Source organism: Pinus tabuliformis, chromosome J, assembly GCF_031772625.1.
Source record: "Pinus tabuliformis cultivar Carrire ecotype Pingquan chromosome J, CPIR1, whole genome shotgun sequence".
In the NCBI taxonomy this organism is placed as follows: domain Eukaryota; kingdom Viridiplantae; phylum Streptophyta; class Pinopsida; order Pinales; family Pinaceae; genus Pinus; species Pinus tabuliformis.
Window position 1 is genome coordinate 942,683,016 of NC_142295.1, and position 19,536 is coordinate 942,702,551.

General features: G+C 35.6%; 1 protein-coding gene across 3 annotated transcripts; it reads left to right on the forward strand.

Moving 5' to 3' along the window:
- Positions 1–610: 610 nt before the first annotated feature.
- Positions 611–5,658, forward strand: LOC149229896 (actin-7-like). Of its 3 annotated transcripts, none has more exons than XM_089375942.1 (5): positions 611–862; positions 971–1,031; positions 2,867–3,315; positions 3,507–4,068; positions 5,306–5,658. In XM_089375942.1, the coding sequence occupies exons 2-5, from the start codon at positions 972–974 to the stop codon at positions 5,369–5,371; spliced, it is 1,137 nt and encodes a 378-aa protein (XP_089232068.1). In that variant the 5' UTR covers positions 611–862; position 971; the 3' UTR covers positions 5,372–5,658. The 3 variants fall into 3 exon arrangements, with proteins under 3 accessions (XP_089232068.1, XP_089232071.1, XP_089232069.1); XM_089375945.1 differs by having other exon boundaries at positions 611–797; XM_089375943.1 differs by having other exon boundaries at positions 611–739.
- Positions 5,659–19,536: the final 13,878 nt, after the last annotated feature.

Below are 19,536 nucleotides of genomic sequence, written 5' to 3' on the forward strand. Positions count from 1 at the left end.
GGTCAACCGTGGTCTGTCATAGAATTTCTAGCATGGTCATACGCTTATCTTGTCCCTGCTTTACTCTCAGGTCAACTATGTTCTGTCAGAATTTCTAGCATGGCAATAAGCTTATTTTGGGCAACAAATAACCAGTTTGATTATGAGCTATAAATGTATAAAGGTTGTATATGCCGGCTGTTGGATCACTAGTTTGTCAAAATCTAACAGTGAATATAAACAGCTCCCTTGCATTTATGATTTATTAACAAACTGGTTATTTTCAGCTCTTATCTTAGTCCTGCTTTACTCTCTGGTCAACCTTGGTCTGTCGGAATTTCTATATTAAATTTATATAATTAACTTTTTTTGACAGTCAAATTTTAAAATATTCCAAAAATCTATATTCAAAGTAAAAATAACCTTAATTTCCAATATATCTTTACTATTTTTTTTCTCTTTTCCGGAATTACAGTGAGCCTGGGAGAAGCATTTCTCACCCTTGCTAAAGTGGATATCAAGGAAAGAAAAGAGAACCGACCCGACCTGACCTGCCAAAGTTGGACTTTATCTTTCGCTTTTAGCTTTCACATTTTCCATTTGTATCCGACCAAGTGAAATAGCTCAGAGAAATATTGAGTAAAGCAGGTGAATGAATTTGTTTTCCTCTCCACTATCAGATGCGCATAATTACGTGTGGGCAGGTCTAGCGATGCCATGCAGCAGAGTGATCATAGCGCAGCAAGCCAGACAGACTGTGGTATGCAAAGCTGCAAAAAGTGTCTGGATTCCAATATATAAAAACGTCAACCGCTGAAGTACCCTACACATTCATTATCTTCTTGACCATCCCTTCATAGATATCTCAGAGTTATCTCAATCTGTATGTTTTTCTGTTGATAACTAGTGGCTTTTGATCTAGATTTCATGCTCGAGTGGCTTGTTCCTGTACAAGGCTCTTATATAAGGAAAATTATGTCTTTTTATGCAGAATGGAGGACGGAGAGGATGTCCAGGCGATCGTCTGTGACAATGGATCCGGATCGGTGAAGGTAAATTAATGCAGCCATTTCTTTAGCAGAGAAATTTTCAAGTCATCTTTATGCTGGAAAAAAAAAATGACCTCATCCTGTTTGTCCAATTTTGATGTAAATTCAGTTAAGTTCATGGGAATTAGTATTGCACAAGTGAGGGGAATGGAGCTTTCTTATCCCTTTGTTTACTGATTTTAAAACCTAAAGATGAATTCATAAGTGTGATAGGATAATGGATATGGCTTATTTGATGATATTGGATAATGATTAAGAGTTTCCAGAAAAATATATGGAAAATTATTGGTTGTTTTTCAAATTTTAATTAGGTTTATCATCCGGATCACGATGAGGTTCATCATCAGGATTAGGATGAGGAGCAAGATCAACAGAGTGCTAAAATATATCTCAGAGATGCAATTATCATTATCCAATGTTCAAAAGAACAATTAATAAAAAAGAATATTAAGAGATAAAAATTAATATATTCCATAGTTATTTTTTACTTTTTATTTTAAATTAATTTATTTTATAATTTATTTGTTAGAATGTGGATTTATTGGGTTTAAAGATCAAGAGTACTTATTTTTTGATAAGATATTTTATAGATTTAAATTTAGACGGGAAGAGTATAGGAATAGAGCTAAACCACATATAGATAGATGTGACAGGATATTAGATATTGGCTAATGGATAAACTCGGTGATATAATATTGGATTTTTGCTAAGTGATGGATTTACTGGATTTCATGGTTTAATGGTTAAGAGTATGTGTTTTCTGGTAAGACAGTCTTACAGGTTCAAATCTAGAGAGATAGAATATGTAAACCTTAGATTTTAATTTTAGTAGTCAAATAGCTACGCTGACAAGGATCCCTTGTCCCATAAAAAAGAAGCCTCATTCAACTTTAGTAGTCAAATAGTTGGGCAGAAATAAATTCCTCATTCCCATAAACTCGATATGATGGATTTACTGGATTTGATGGTTTAATGGTTAAGAGTATGTGTTTTCTAGTAAGACAGTCTTACAGGTTCAAATCTAGAGAGATAGAATATGTAAACCTTAGATTTTAATTTTAGTAGTCAAATACTAGCCTAAAAGGGATCCCTTGTCCCATAAAAAAGAAGCCTCATTCAACTTTAGCGGTCAAATAGTTGGACAGAAATAAATTCCTTGTTCCCATAAACTCAGCAATATAATATTGGATTTTTGCTAAGTGATGGATTTACTGGATTTGATGGTTTAATGGTTAAGAGTATGTGTTTTCTGGTAAGACAGTGTTACAGGTTCAAACCTAGAGAGATAGAATATGTAAACCTTAGTTTTAATTTTAGTAGTCAAATAGCTACCCTGACAGGGATCCTTGTCCTATAAAATAAAAGCCTCCTTCAACTTTAGCAGTCAAATAGTTGGGCAGAAATAAATTCTTTGTTCCCATAAACTCAGTGATATAATATTGGATTTTTGCTAAGTGATGGATTCACTGGATTTGATGGTTTAATGGTTAAGAGTATGTGTTTTCTAGTAAGATAGTCTTACAAGTTCAAATCTAAAGAGATAGAATATGTAAACTTTAAATTTTAATTTTAGTAATCAAATAGCTACGGGCTATAAAAAAGAAGCCTCATTCAACTTTAGGGCAGAAATAAATTCTTTGTTCCCATAAACAAAAAGTCTCATAGAACTTAGTTAAATAGCTAGTTATTTCTCTTATAAATAAACAGTCTCACCCATCTCTTAAATAAACAGTCTCACCCAACAATTTGATATCTAGCTTGGCAAAATTCTTAAAATTAAATTATAATTATTATAATAAAATATTGTCTAACTATGGACCTTCACCTTGTGATTACAGGCGGGAATGGCCGGAGATGATGCCCCCAAGGCAGTGTTTCCGAGCATTGTAGGAAGGGCGAGGCACGCTGGGACCATGGTGGGGATGGGACAAAAGGAGGTATACGTTGGAGACGAGGCGCAGTCAAAGCGAGGTGTTTTAAGCCTCAAGTACCCGATACAGCACGGTGTGGTCTCCAACTGGGACGACATGGAGAAGCTCTGGCAATATACTTTCAACAACGAGCTCCGGGTGGCTCCGGAGGATCATCCCGTCCTTCTTACGGAGCCCCCTCTGAATCCCAAGGCCAACAGGGAGAAAATGACGGAGATTATGTTCGAGTCCTTCAATGTCCCCGCCACTTACATCGCCATTCAGGCCGTTCTCTCCCTATACGCCAGCGGGCGAACCACTGGCATCGTCCTGGACTCGGGCGACGGGGTGTCCCATGTTGTGCCCATCTACGAAGGGTACGCTCCTTTTTTTCTTCTTTTCTTTTTGGGTTAGCAACCTGCAACATTCCTAGGCTCTTCTTTTTGGGTTAGCAACATGCAATATTCCTAGGCGAGCTTACCAGTAGGGTTGTATTGATTTAATTGTTGAAACTTAATTTGATGTATAGAAGGAGAATCAAACTCAAATTTGGTAAATGTGGCCTCAGGTACGCCCTCGCGCATGCGATCTGGAGGCTGGATTTAGGCGGCCGCGACCTGTCTGAAGCATTGGCCAAGATCCTAACAGAAAGCGGGTACAACTTCAAGACGAGCGCCGAAATGGAGATCGTGAGAGACATCAAGGAAAAGCTTGGCTACGTTGCCCTGGACTTCGAAAAAGAACTGGAAATCGCCAGGGCCGCGCCCGGGTCCTTGGAGAAGACCTACGAATTACCGGACGGGCAGGTCATAGCCATCGGGGCCGACAGATTCCGATGCGCAGAAGTGTTGTTCCGGCCTTCTCTCATTGGCATGGAAGCCCCTGGCATTCACGAGACCGCTTTCAATTCCATCATGAGGTGCGATGTGGATATCCGAAAGGATCTGTATGGGAATATCGTCATGAGCGGAGGGTCGACCCTGTTTCCGGGGATTGCGGACCGCATGACCAAGGAAGTCACTGCTCTGGCCCCGCCTTCCATGAAGATCAAGGTCGTTGCTCCTCCTGAGAGGAAGTACAGTGTCTGGATTGGTGGCTCCATTCTCGCTTCGCTCAGCACCTTTCAGCAGGTATATTATCATTCCAGCATAGCAGCGTGTATTTTTATCTTGATGGTTGATTTGCTGAATATTTGGCAATCAGACAAATACAGGTGGAGTCAATTATTTAACTATTTAACGGGTTTATGTTAATTGAATTCTATGTTCATCTGATTGTCAGCAAATCAGCAATAGAGATAAACTCAGAGATACAGATATAGGTGGAGTTGATTCAATTATTTAACCATGCCTATATCTTTCTGATTACCAACCAATCAGTAATCAAGATAAGCTCGGAGATACAGATATAGGTGGAGTTGATTCAATTATTTAACCATGCCTATATCTTTCTGATTACCAACCAATCAGTAATCAAGATAAGCTCAGAGATACCAAAGTGAACCCTTAATAAATGGTGCTCACCAACCAATCAGTAATCAAGATAAGCTCAGAGATACCAAAGTGAACCCTTAATAAATGGTGCTCTGGTAGAAAAATAAAGTCAATATCCCTACAGTGATGTCAAATCTGCAACATAACAAAGTTATGTCTTTACCGGTTACCAATTATCTTAGACTAAAAAAAAAAAACAAAAACAAAAATAAAGTTGTCTCTTTGGTGTTTTCTTTCGGGTTATTGTTGGATATCTTCCGTATTTGAGTTTAATTTTTGAGATATATTGATTTATTGTAAAATTTGCAAACATAACAAAGTTGTGTTTCAGTGTTTTTTTGTTGTTATTGTTAGGTATTTTTTTCATTTGGGTTTAATTTTTAAAATATATTGGTTCATTGTGATAAGATTAGAAAATCCATAAATAGAGTTCTTTATGGAATTTGAAACTTTTCTATTCTTACTATAAATTATGGAATTTGAAACGTTTCTATTCTTACTAAATATGAGTTATTGCTCTTGATAAATAAAATTATTGATATATAATTTTAATATTATAAAAATAGTTAGGAAAATTTGATCTTGTCTTTAGAGTTTTGATTTAAAATTCTAAAATCTAAATCAATTCACTATCATTGAAAAAAATAAACCAATTCACTATCATTGAAAAAAAAACAGAAATAACAAACTCTTATACTGTATATTAAAAAACTTTGAACTGATTTTCCCTTTCTCAAATATAATTATTTAAGGCTGAAATTATAGTTTCATAAAAAAAAAGCATATATTGCTCCAGTATATTAATAGAACTATAACTTCAGAATATTGGTTACCATTTTTTAACACTAATCATCATTTTGGTTTCTTTGTACAGATGTGGATTACTAAGGCCGAGTATGAGGAAGCAGGCCCATCAATTGTTCACCGAAAGTGCTTCTAGCTCACATAATATTAATGCGGTTTCCTTGTCTTTTCTCCAATTTGAGTGAACTCCATATGCAGGTTGAGACACAGATTCTACATATGGACAAACTTCAGTTTACAGAGTTTTGTAGTTTGATCATGCTTATTGCTTTTCCTGAAGAAAGTTGTTCCATCTTCACTGCATTATAATTAGAATTATAATCATGGTACAGTGGGGTCGGATGCAAATAAAAAAGAAAGTATGGATTATAGTTTATTACCCAAATATATATTTCATTTTTATAATATAGCATCAGTTTTATATATATGAATTATTTAATTTAATTTGAATACGAATTATTTTATTTTTAATTTGAGTATGAATTATTTTATTTTTAATTTGATTTTTTTAAATATCTAGAAGTAATTTTTAAATTAAAATTATAAATATTTAAATGATTTATATTTTTAAATAAACATATTTTTTAAATTATATAAATTTTAATGAAATTAATTATTATTTTGTAACCTTGTTTTAAAAAGGAATGAAATTAATCACTATTTTATAATATTTAAAAAAAATTATAAGAAAATGATAAGTTTTTTGTAATATTATCTTTTAGTTAAAATTGATATATTTTAATGTAATCTTCTAAGTTCAAATATTGGAAAATGCATTTCAAAACTGCAAACTTAACATAAAATTACATTATTACATAATATGAAATTGACCCAAAAAAAAAAAAAAAAAAATTAACATTATTTCATAGTTAAATTGGAGATATTTATCTAAATAAATGCATGTTAAAAATAAATATATAAAATGAAAGTGATAAGTTCATGTTAAAAATAAATATATAAAATAAAAGTGATATTTCAGTTTATATTAACCTTGTATATATTTGGATGTAAACCTAGTGGAATACCCAAAAGCCTTGCATAGGGAGATGTAACAAGGGAAAAGGAGGAAAGGACATGTCTTGAAGATGTAAGAGGGGTAAAGGAGCAAAGGACAGCGGTAAAAAGGAAGAAAGGACATGTTTTTGAGCTTCTATCACATATAACATTTTAGTTAAAAAATAATATTATTTTCGAGTTATTGGAACCTAATGGATGTTGTTATATATATATATATATATATATATATATATATATATTATTCTTTTATATTTTTGTTCTGTGATCCTTCGATCTACGTCGACCCCATTTACTCTCTGCATTTTCAAAAGAAAAAAATAGTGGTTATCTTTTCCTCTTCTGCATCTTTTCACGGTGTACATTCTCAGTGAATGCATTGGAATCCTCCGCGCAGGTGAACTTTGATTTTATTTACAGCCTCTACCTTAGCAAGAGACAGGAGTTGAAGGGGTTTTTATTTAGGGGGTTGCATTCCCAGTCTGGGACGAATTTCAGTAGGATCATTCTCTCAGCATGCGTACTTCGTTAGTGAATGAGATCTGTTTCGATTTCATAGATCTTTTCGCAACTGTATGGCTTGTTTTCGCTAACGGTTGATCCTCTTCTATACATTCTCAGATGGCTCCCAGCTTCGCGAAGATAGTTGTTGGCTCAGTTCCGTTCGCCTCTGGGGGGTATGCTCCTGCCCATATCGTCAGTGAAGACCCAGCTCCCACTGTCCAGGTGGTCCAGGCCTCACTCGATGAGGCTTTGAAGTTTTTTGAAAGTGCCCTAATCTACCAGTTCAATGTTTTTTGGCCGCGGCTAACAGCTCTTCATAGTTGGATCTCGAAGGTATGAAAGCCTGTCATTTCTGATGAAATTAATATCTACCCTTGGGCTAGGGGTTTCTTTATAGTAGATTTTGAAAACCCTGAAAGCAGACAATGTATTCTAGATTTCGAACCTTGGTTTTGGGAAAACTCATGCCTATTCATGAAACCATGGAACCCATCATTCGATCCCTCGACAACAGTCATAACTTCAGCACCAGTTTGGGTGATATTGCCAAACCTACCCTTGCATCTCTGAAATTTCTCCTTGCTAAAAGCCATTGGAAATGCAATAGGGAAATTTTACTACAGGTGCCCAGAAACAAAGGAATATGCCAAAACCACCTATGCACGCATCTATGTGGAAATGGACTTCAACGCCGGATTCTCAGTTGAAATAAACCTAACAAGTAAAGACTATGTGTAGAACCAGTAACTCAATTATGAAAGTGTCCTCTTCAGACGTCAACCCTGCTTTGAGACAGGCCATCTAGCCAAAAATTGCCCAAAAGCCTCCCAAAAAAATTCTGCTAGAAAGAATCACCACAGATCTACATGGTGGGAAGGAGCACAAAAAGAACATTACACTATCACCAAGGAAGAATACTCTCCAAAAAACTCTGAATCACAAGAAATCAGGCAAGAAGGAAACAACTCTCAAGACAAGTAGGGGAAAAGCCCTGCCCAACAGCAAAAAAGTGAACTCGACAACCCCTCAAGCATCAACAGTTATGAGGATTCAAATACCGCACAAAATAAATCTTCATTTAACAGCAAAGCAGATCTCCCAAACCAAACTTCTTCTCTGACTATCTTCAAAAGGACAGACACAACAGATCACGAAGCTAAGACACCAATGTCCCAAGAACCAGAAGAGATGAAGGATATGCAAGATAAAGGAAGTTGGAAGACCGTAGAGAAAAAAAGAAAGCTAGAACACCATTCTCGCCAAGAAAAACGAGAAGCCAAACAATTAAGAACTAAGAAAATTATAGGTCCAATAGACCAATTTGGTCTCACTGGACGTTAACCACCATCATCATCATATATATATATATATATATATATATATATATATATATATATATATATATATATAGTTTTGGCAATGTTTGTATATATAATAGTTTTGGCAATGTTTGTTTAACTATATAATTTATTTTTGTTTTTGATGAGGCTAGAAAGGCATTCATTTATCGTGTGTGGTAGTTGTGGTATGTAAATTTTTTTAAATTGATTACGGTTTTGAATGAGATTGAACATCTAGATGTATGTAGTCTCTAAATTATGTTAGTAAAATCATTGAGTAGAAAAGAAACTCGATCCTTAAAAAAACTTAAAACTAGTAGAGAATTTTGATGATTGGACTTCTTTCAAGAAATTGAAGATCTCATTCATTTTTTTGAGTAATTGTTTGAGAGTTTAAATCACAACTTCCAAGGTATTTCTTTGATAGTGTTGAATTTTGTAGCTATGGTCGGTCTTCATAATTAATGTTTTAGTCCTTCAATTATGTGCAATACACGTTCTTCATGTCAACTTCAAAATAGAGGAAAAATGAATTTTGAAATTTAAATTATTTTTGCCTCCAAAATGTAAAGTCGGCCCCCCAATAAGTACAAGTATGCCTTCCCCTATAGACACACCACTTGGGTTCATTAAATCACTATATATATGCCCATTCAAGCTCATGAGCAAGCAAGCGATTTTGGATCACTTGCTCTTTTATTCATCCACAGTAAGATGAATTTTGGTCAGCTAATTTGGAGCTCTTCTTATCTTCTATACACATGGGAAGTTTTATATAGGCAGCCAACCGAATTTATAGGCAAATTGATTTTATAAAGTTAAAGGTCAAATCCTTGAGAAAGAAGACCTTATTCTTTGAGGCAAACCTTATTCTCTGAGGTAGAAGGCCGAATTTTGAGGCAAGCAGAAGGTCGAATTATGAGCAAACTAGGTAGAATTGTTTGGGTAGAAAATTGACTTTTCTGGAGGGGTTTGATCAGGTATGATCAGGCTATGTTACTGGTCAGTTTGACTTCATGTTTGACCTGAAGAATTAGATGTATCTCTATTGAACTAAATAATTTCTCTAAGGAAAAGGTTGATGGGTATTTCCCCCATGTGGGTTTTCCTAGGTAAAATTCTTGTGTCTCTTGTTTGACCATCTCTCTATGATCCTACTAGCATTTTTTTTTCTACTATTGAGATCTTTTGTACAATTTCCTTATGATGAATGTGAATGCAAGAAATATTAATGTATGAAATCATAATAAGTAATTATAAGAGTAGAAGATCCTTGAGAAATCAACATGGTATTAGAGCGTGGGTCCAAGAGCGGCCATGAAGGATAAAAGGTCATCAAGTCTAATTCTAGGAGAGTAAAAAGGTTGAAGTGCACTTATATATGTAAGGGTTGAATCCATTAAGTTATATTGAAGATACGTCGAAAAGCCTCAATCTATTGTAGAGGATCATGAAGGCCTCAAAGCCTATTTCAGAGGACCAAGAAGGCCTAAGAGCTTTTTGCTTATGTGATCTAATCATGTAAGTATCGAGCAGCTACTGCAATGATCGAGGTAGAAGCATCGTTCTTAAATTAGTGGTGTTCTAGAGTATGCTCATGGACCAACTCCAAACTAGTATAAATCTCCAATATGTTGTGAATCGATACCTCTGATTTGCAGAGCGATCAATGAAAAAACCTTAGATGAAAAATTCAAAAGCTGGAGAATTTCAGAAGGTGATTCATAATAGTCTGAGTTGCCTCAGTCAGTGACAGAGTCAGCGAAGGTGTCTTTCAAAAAATTTACTAAAGTTTGCTTGCATTTCAATATATGTATTATTTCTCTTAGAAATTTTAGTCGAAATCGAAATTATTTTTGGGCAACAATTACAAGGCATGTGTAAAAGAAAGGTCTCTACTAGTGAATGAACATTTGCTAGCAAAAAGGTTGTCATGAGATGACTTTTCCACAGTTCTAAACATGGTTCAAAATGGATTAGCCTAAAAGGATGAATAAGAAGGATGAACCAAATGCACTTGTGTCAAGAACATTTGGCATCCTCAAGACGAGTTGTATTAAAGTTTTGTATAGACTTGTGTAAGAGACTTTCCTTGATAGGCAAGAATCTAAGAATATTTCACCTTTGTGGAAATATCGTGTCAAGTATGTAGAAGATTTCTTGCATTGTGTAACATTACATATATGACAAAGTTCTTAAGAAGTATGGTAATTGATAAAAGGACGCATCTTTGAAGAAGTTAAGTAGGTCATTTGTATGCAATATTGTCATAGGGTTGCTTGAGCCAAGAATATTTTTTTCAGCCTTTGGGAAGCTTCATTATCAAATCTATTCCATTGAAGTCTTTTGTTAAGGTATAATGCATCTTGGATTCAATTTCTTTAAGTGCCATGAACTTATAAGACATTTTGATGATTTGAATTTAAATCATGCTCAAAGGTCAAGCTACTTTAGAAGAATTGAGGAGGCATGAAGATTCTATTGTTTTGAACATCTTCGTTATGGAAAGACAATTTGCTACTAGTGTTAAAAGCTACATTTGTTGTTACTGTTACTAGAAGTCTAGAATAAACTCTCGATGTTACAAGGGTTGTTGAAGAGTGTATAAATTTTGAGTCATGTCAGTAGTCTCTACTAGGACATTTCAATTGCATGGTGACGTTAATGTATGAAGATAAATGTGATGAAACTTTAATACCTCTTTCTCTTGTGGATATGTGTAACCATAATTGCCTTTCTAATGATGGAATTTTATAAGAGATTGATTTTAACTGTGATAAAGGTTTTGTAAAAGGGAAAGTAGTATGTAACATTAATGAAGAGTTTTTGAGCAATATGAAAAAGGAGTATGTGTGGTGCATGTAATAGAGTCTAATGATGTTATTTGACCTAGAGTTTATAAACCCTAGGTAAGTCTTGAAGAATATGATTAAGAAATCTCTAAGGTTTGTACACAAAACCCTAGAGCTAGACCTTAAGTATTAAAGGTTGATGTTTCTGCTGAAAGAAGAAACCCTTGCTCAGGGAAGGAATCACATCATGCTAATATTGAGGATAAGGTTGATAAATTTTCAAGATAGATGCAAGAAGGCTAAGATCAAAAGGGAGTTGACATTTCCATATAATCCTTGTTGGGTGTGTGTTATATTATTTCCATGACTAGTCTCACGCGCGCGCGCGACACAGGGGGGGTGATAGCCTCCCTTGCTCGTTGCACCAGGTGCAGCAGGGGGGTCACAAGGGGGCGCACCCCCCCTGTCGAGGGGTTTTTGGGGGACGGTAGCCCCCCTGCACGAGGTTCAGAGCAGTGCCCCGGGAAAAAAAAAATTGGACCCTATATTAGGTGGGCGGACCTACCTATGGTTTTGTGCATGGGTTTTGCACATGGTTTTAGGCATGATGGTTTTCTACCCATGGTATTTTGTAGATCCAGTCATGGGAACTACGGTTATGTTCTAATCCAGGATTAATGGATTTGGGTTTATGAATGTTTTAGCATGTGTGTGTGTGTGTGTGTGTGTATTGTAACATTGAAAGGAACATAATGAAAAATCAATATGGTAGTCCCGGTTTTGGGATCAAGGGGAAAATCTCTGTGTATAATTGTTTTATGTTTTATGTTCTCACCATAGTTTATTTTATGTTTTCAGGTAATTTATATACAGGGTTAAAACTTACAATCCTCAAAAGATAAGTAACCTATATATCTCTTCCTTGATCATTATTGTTATTGTTTTTACCATTAGTTAGCCTCTTGTCTTTGTATCTTTTTCTTGGTTATAATTGTTCTTCCATGGCCTCCTAGTGAGGATGGAAGGTACATAGTGAAGGCTACCAAGGATTCGGAAGTACATGAAAGTAGTGGAAGAAAAAAAAGCAAAGCTTGTGACAAGAGGACTCTCCCAGAATCGGTGATTTAAGTTGAGATATATTGTACTATATGAGATCTAAGCTCAAAGGGAGTAGGCAAGTCAAAAAGTTTGAATTATACCTTGATAGTGTCGAAGAGAATTCAACAGTGACTTCCAAATAGATCTACAAGATCTAGCGTGTAACAAATGGTAGCATAGACAAGTACAAAGTGAGATTTGAGACTAGAAGTTTCTCCCAGTAAGAGAGAGAGGATCATGAAAATACATTTGTTCCAATTGCCAAGTACACTTCTATTAGAATTATTGTTGCTTTTGTTATGGAATTACATCAGATAGAAGTAGAGGTTGTCTTTCTCCCTGAAGAGATTGAGGAAGAAGTGTACATGGGATAACCTCAAGGTTTTGAGGGTCATGAAGAAATCACTAAAACGTGGAGTTGACCCCCAATTTTGCACATGTTTTGGGTGAATAATGCATGATAAATCCACAAAATGTGTAGAAGAAGTTTAGGTCCCAAAAATTGTCAAAATTATAGTCATTTCTAAGATGGAACTTGATGGCCACCTAGATCAATCATCCCCTTTACAAGGAAATATTTTCCACTGCATAAAGTTCCTCCATCAGATGGGGAAACCTCTACTAAATTTGGTTATTGGTAAACCACTTGCCCTAGTGATAACTCAATAAACATATATGTTCTATTGGTAGGTTCCCTTCTTCTCAATATACATTATCTAGTCAAATATAGTTTCTCAATGCAATGAGAGTTGAATTGTGTAGGGACAAAGCACTCTACCATCTTAGGGATGCCTAATAAAAGTGGAAAAATAGTTGAAGCAACTCCATATTAATTATCAAGTGTAAACCAAGGAAAGGAAGAATACTTGATCAAAATAATTCTCACTCAGATTCTTGGTGATGGTTCAAGGCCCATATAAAGGTGACCTAAGCTTCTTATGCACATTTGAATCACTCTTTTTGCAAGTAAAAATATACCTTATAACAAACCCTAAATTTGTATTAAACTCAACATTGATTGTGATGTTACTTGTACTTAGCATTAGATTTCTACAAAACACCATGAATTCATTGTTATATGTGTTGAATCCATTCAACAAAATTATTTTTTATTTATAACCCTATAAAATCATGGGAGGACTCTTCTTATGTGGATGCAATAGGTAGAACTACATTGATTGGGATAATAGATGGAACCACGGGAACATCTAAATAAGTATAGCCAATATAACTACGAAGGGATCTATTGTAGCTATGTTGAACATAAGAAAGGATTGCATTACATATATATGTGGATGCTTGGAGTTTTAAATTCTAAGTATATGCATTATCATATTGTTGGCCACCTACCTTTATCTATCTATCAATATAGGGGTACAAGACAATTGATGTGGTTAGCTTGGTGTCCACTAAAAAGTACCAAGGAACATATTGTCCTAATCACAAAACAATGGATTTTGATATTAAAAAATGAACCCAAACACTTGAAGAAGAGCTTGGAAATTGCTTTTGTTGTTGTACTATCTTATAGGATGCCAAGACAATCATCTTAGAGAACCAATAAACAACCATAAATACACAATCAGCAACCATGCTTGGTTGAGGGAAGACCTAACATATATCATAAACATTGACTCCCAAATTTTATCTAGGTAGGTGTAAGATTGTATAATCTTAATTGCTTGATGGTAGGTTTAACAATAACACAAGTAGTACACAATCTAATATACCTAAAAATTCCTTGGCAAAGCTTTGTTTAGTGGAAGTACTTCTATAGTACTATGATTAGTTTCTCCATGCCAAAGTTCCCTACCACCTACTTATAATGTTCCTCCCAGATCAACACCTCACACTCCCCTAAAGGAACATAGAGATGGACCATATGGCATTAATTCCATCTATGAGGTAAAATTTTGAAACTTATTTACCTACAACCAATGTCTAATATGTAATAGTAAAGTTTTTTATTGTTTTCATACAAAATGGGGCCTCTCAAAAGTCTCATGTCCACAATAATTAAGCATTAAAGTTAGTGCCACAACTAGATACCAATTGAGGTAGTTTGTGACTTGGTTTGTGATTCCCTTCTTGTAATTGATGAGCGAGTCTAATTATTGAATGTATGTGGACCAATTTTCATGACAAACATTATTCAACTTTCATTGTGTCTATATGAATTATAGGGGCTTATCACTTGTGTGGATGCCTCCATTTCTCGTAATATAAAGTTTCCATTGTTGACATATCAACGTAATGGAGTATATGTCCTTGTCCTAGATGGATTCTTATGAACCATATGAGTGTTTCACTGTGATGGGCCATTAGATGTTCGTGTTGAATGAGGACCGCATCTGATAGAATAACCTAAGGCATCTATCTCTATCTCAGACATTGTCCCAGGTATATAAAAATAAGAATTAATGCCAATCAAAGGTGTCATTTTAGATCCTTGAATTATTTAGATTGTGCTTTAGCACAAACAAACTTTGGTTTGGCTCGACCTTTGGTCACCTAGCTTAAGGACCAAGTAATATTAGAGAACCCAACCTTTGGAAGAAGTTGGCGAGGCCCAAGAACTTATATAGACCTGTTAGGGTATTTTGGGATGACCACTCATGAATGACTTGGATCTTGGTTGGATCCACATGTACACCATGTTCATCTATGGTGTATCCTATATATTGAACTCTATGCATGCCAAATGAACACTTATCTAGATTAGAATATAACTTGCAGTGTCACAAGGTCCTAATGGCACTTGTGAAATGGAATCGAAATGTTCCTCCCATGTTCCACTAAAAAAATAGGATACTGTCTAGATATGCAACCACAAAGGAAGCTATAAATGGCTACAAAATACCATCCATCATTCCCATGAACATTTTTGGGGCCTTATTCAAGCTAAAATGCAACCAACCACTTATATAGACCTTTTGTATACTTTAATATTTCCTTTCATACATCAACTTGTTAGAATGGCCCTTGATGATAGTGTAACTCCACATCAATATTACTAAAAAAAACTTGGAACCCTTGCACTAATCAAGAAGGTCAGCAATCTAAAGGATTAGATATTTATTCTTAACTATGATTTTATTCCAAGGTCTATAATCTATATAGGGTCACCATGTCCCATCCCTCTTTTAAACTAGCATAATAAAGCTCGTGTAAGGTAAGGAGGTTGGTTGAATGTGGTCCTTTTATATTAAGTCTTGCATTATTGTGTTATCTTATCATTCTCTAAAAGAGAGCATTAATATACTAAGTCGTTAGGTATAGGAGCACTTGGTGTCAAATCAATTGCATCTTTAGTTGATATTATAAAGGTTACCTTATAGGTGAGGTGAAGACATCTCTATATTCTTACATCTTAATTATACAATTATGTTTGTTGTGTAAAGAGACCCTAGTAGAGGCATTGGCAATTATGGTGATCCTCCATTCACCATCCTACTAAAACTTGAAGAGGACACATATCCCAATATAAGAGATTACTTTCTTGCACAACTTCCCTATAATTGGAAAATTTGTACCTTTGATATCTTGCAAAGATAACCTCCCAAAGAAACAATGACACTACAAAACCTAAACTCATAAATTCCATGACACTTCCACACATAATATTGTCCTACAATAACAATGCAAAATTAAAGTAGGGAAACTATCCATCATATTTGAATGGGTTGATGCCATGATGCAAGGGCGTTATTGGCAAATGAAAGTGTCTCATCTTGGCTCAATTGGTCAATGGTGTATGTTTGGAGGTACAATTTCATTAGTAGCTTACACTTCTTAATGACCTCTACTAATATTAGGTTCTTTTGGCCACTATAGTCAACAATGAAATGTAGAAAAGTCTCCTTCACCCACTACAAATGGAAGAGGTGCTCACCTTCCTCATGCTATTTTGGTTCTTCTAATTAGACTTTTGTGATAGAAAAGGTAACAATGGGTTCCAAGTTGACAATGTGGTTTCCCTTATCTGACTTAGAATCATAGTTTGACCTAGAACCAAAATCCTAAGGATTTTACCTTAACTAACAATGTTTGTTTAGAATGATATTCGCTAGTGTTGTGCCAAGGCTTTTGTGGATCTCACAGCGCTTTCTAGTGTCCAACTTCCCATTATTCTTTTTTGTAAGAAACTTGGACTATTTTCTTTCCTTGGGTTGGTTATCCTTGCTTTGTCCTTAAATGTTTCCAATTAGGACCACCTTTACTATCCTTTTGTTGTCATTAATTTCGGGACCTAAAATCTCTCTTGAACCTTCTGTTGAAACTCTTGTTCAAGTTTGATAATGTATTGATAAGTGACTACCAATCAAGAAATATGATCCCACCCCACTTTTTAGTGTCCTTCAAGTTCCCATTACTCTTCATTATAAAGTAGCTTGGATTGCTTTTCCATGGATTTTTCATCTTTGATTTCTTCTTTTCTTTTCCAATTAGGGCCACCTTTATTATTATTTTGTTGTCACTAATTTGTGGCCCTGAACTCTCTCTTGCTCTTATGTTGAAACTTTTGCTCAATCTTGACTACATATTAATAAATGATTGCCAATGAAGAGATGTACTTTTGTAGGCAAGTGTAGTATTTTATAACTAAGTTCTCCTTGATAACCAACTTTCATGCACAAGGTATGGAATGTATGAGTGTACTCCATCACATCTTGGTTTTGGTTCTCATACAAAGTTATCCATCTCATGCACTCACTCATCGTAGTTTCCAACAAAGAAAAATTCACCCTTGAGGAAATTAAAAAACCCCAACCAAGTGGGTTTTATCTCAAATGCTTCATATTCATATTCAAAATGTTGCACACAATAAGTATCACACCAGTGTTTGACAAGGGGAAAGTGATTTAAGGAGCACAAAGGTGATCATTTCACTATTGGAAAAACTTTGAACAAAGTAATAAACCTCTATCAAACCTAACCATTTCTCTATAGCATCGACATCTATATTGTCCTCATACCAAGGAATCTGAAATTTAACTTATGGCTCTAAGGGAATTGTACATTTGAAGTCACTACTTGCCGAAGCTGCCTTCGCCTAGCAGTGATCCTAGGATTTGAATGAAATTATCCATTGTAATGTTTTTATATTGCAGGAATGTGTCCTTGAGTAACATCTTGATAGTATCTCCTACTCTATTGTATTTCTTTTATGACAATTTAACGTTGTTCGGGTTGGTTAGGAAAATTTTCGCTATGCTATGTTAGTTCAATACCCAATTCCATATACCCTAACCTTATCAAGGACATACAAGAAAAACATACTATTGTAATACCATTGATCCAGATTATGTTGAGAACAAAATGAAGATATGAATAATACGAGAATAACAAATATATATTGCAAAAAAACACAAAAATATAGTGTAAAAACAATGTAAAATGGTCTCTTGGACTTTGGTGGATGTTCACATTCCACACCAACCCATAAAGGATTAGGTGTTCAACATTCCCCCCCCCCCCCATCCAAAGGGGTATGTATGAGTCCAAGAAGAGAGTTGTAATACAAAATGTGCAAAAAATGCATGGCAGCACTAGGGTGAATGTGCTCTATGAAATGTTGGTATAAGGGGGTGGTTTAAGGATGACCACCAACACTGGAACACTTAATGCAATTCTTGAAACTCTTCCAAGTGTGGAAAGAAGTTGAAACGTTCTACAAGAGGAAGTGTCCCTGATGCTTTGGAGAGGGAGACCTTCAACCTAAAAAAGGGAGATCTACAACCTACAGTGGTTTAAGGATGACCACCAACTCTTGAATGCTTAACGCAATTCCTGGAACTCTTCCAAAATTGGCAAGACGTTGAAGTCTTCTTCTAGAGGAAGTGTCTCCAATTCTTTGAAGGGAAGTCTTAACCCCGCATAGATGGTTTAATGCTAACCACCAACTAAAGGCATGCTCAGTGGCATCTTTGTCTCTAGCTACGACTCTGAATCCGATATGGCAGGTTGTGGCTTAGGCTCGCTTGATGTGGCTTTGAAACTTGTAGATGACCATCACTTCCCCCCGTCAGATATAAGGTGAGATGATGGAGAAAACTCAACTACAAGATTGGTCAATACTCTAGAACAAATTTTGACATATGACTGAAATATTTTCTTCGTTGTTGATGCCCATTGCCAAAAAGCGATCCATCCAAGATGAATCTTTGTTTTTGCAAGAGGATTGTTTTTTAAGCATATGTTTGAAGAATGAGTGGTTTTATGATAGTGTTCACATGGATGAAGATCAAAACAATGATCTTTCATATGGCAAACTCGGTCACAGTGTTGGCATTTAACAACTTTTGGCTACAAATGTGGGGTAGAATCTGAAACAGGTGAAGGTGAACCGCCATGAAGAAACCCAACACTTTGAAATTTGATGGGCTTTGAGTAATCTGGAATATGAAAGGACACATCCTTGCCATAACCAAGACCGGTTTTGTTTCTGTTATGAGCTTGGGAAGTAGAACTTGAACTTCGACATCTTTATGTAAAACTGCTCCTGAGAGGGGCTCAATGATCTGATCAATTTCTGGTTGTTAATGGGAGTGTGTCTCAAACAGAGGATTGTCCTTAACAAAGACAAGTTCAGAATGATAACTACACTTTTGTAATTCTTCCTGCTGCAGTTGAGATTCAAGCTGCAAAAAATCAATTTGTTCTTGTGCATATTGTAGACATGTCTAAATTTCAAAGAGAGTCTTTGTTGATTTTGACTGTCATCATCAGTAGACAGGATTAGATTGCTTGATAAGTCTAGCAAATGATCAAGTTTGGCCATTTTCTCAGCAAAGAAATAAAGGCTCAAAAATCCCAGTGGACACTGTAGTAGGGCTAGACAAACCTCAACTATTGAAAATTTCAAAAATGAAGAATATGAGTTGTGCATCATTGAATATATAATGCAGGCATAATTTTTTCTTAAATCATTTAGTGATGCCACCGAGAGAATGTCCTTCTTCAATCCTATGCATGAAATGGTTCAAATATCTCAAGCAATGCGAGATTCACTCCTTTAGTTGATAACTTCACTTTATTGCATGGAGCAAAAATTACAATAAAGAAATACAACAGAGCTCCTTGTGTAGGAAATCTGACTGCGTTATGTTCCTTCCCATGAAGTAATTCATATCCCCTCACCTTTGACCAAGCCTTCTCGACAAATGTAGAGATTAAATTATATGTTTTGATTTGGGTCAACACACATAATAGAAGGAGAAACTCATTGCTTCATTCATTGTTCTTGCATTCAAAACAACCCCTTCAACCTTCTAATCTTCAGGCAGACTGACTGTGACGGTGCCCAAGCATGAATAGATCCAAAATCTCAGGTTGGATTTTAAGAATAACATGCATCTTAATTACAGTGAGTTCCATTTGTGGTAGAAATAGCAGCATTAATGGCGAAAAGTGGCAAAAAGTGCCATAGATCCTGCAGAAATATAATCCTGCGTCCCCCACTTGGGCCAGAAAAACACTACGGGGCTTTCCCCTACATAAATCTCCTGCGCTACAAGGAAAATGCAAAGGGTGCCAATGTTTTCCTCCCCCTG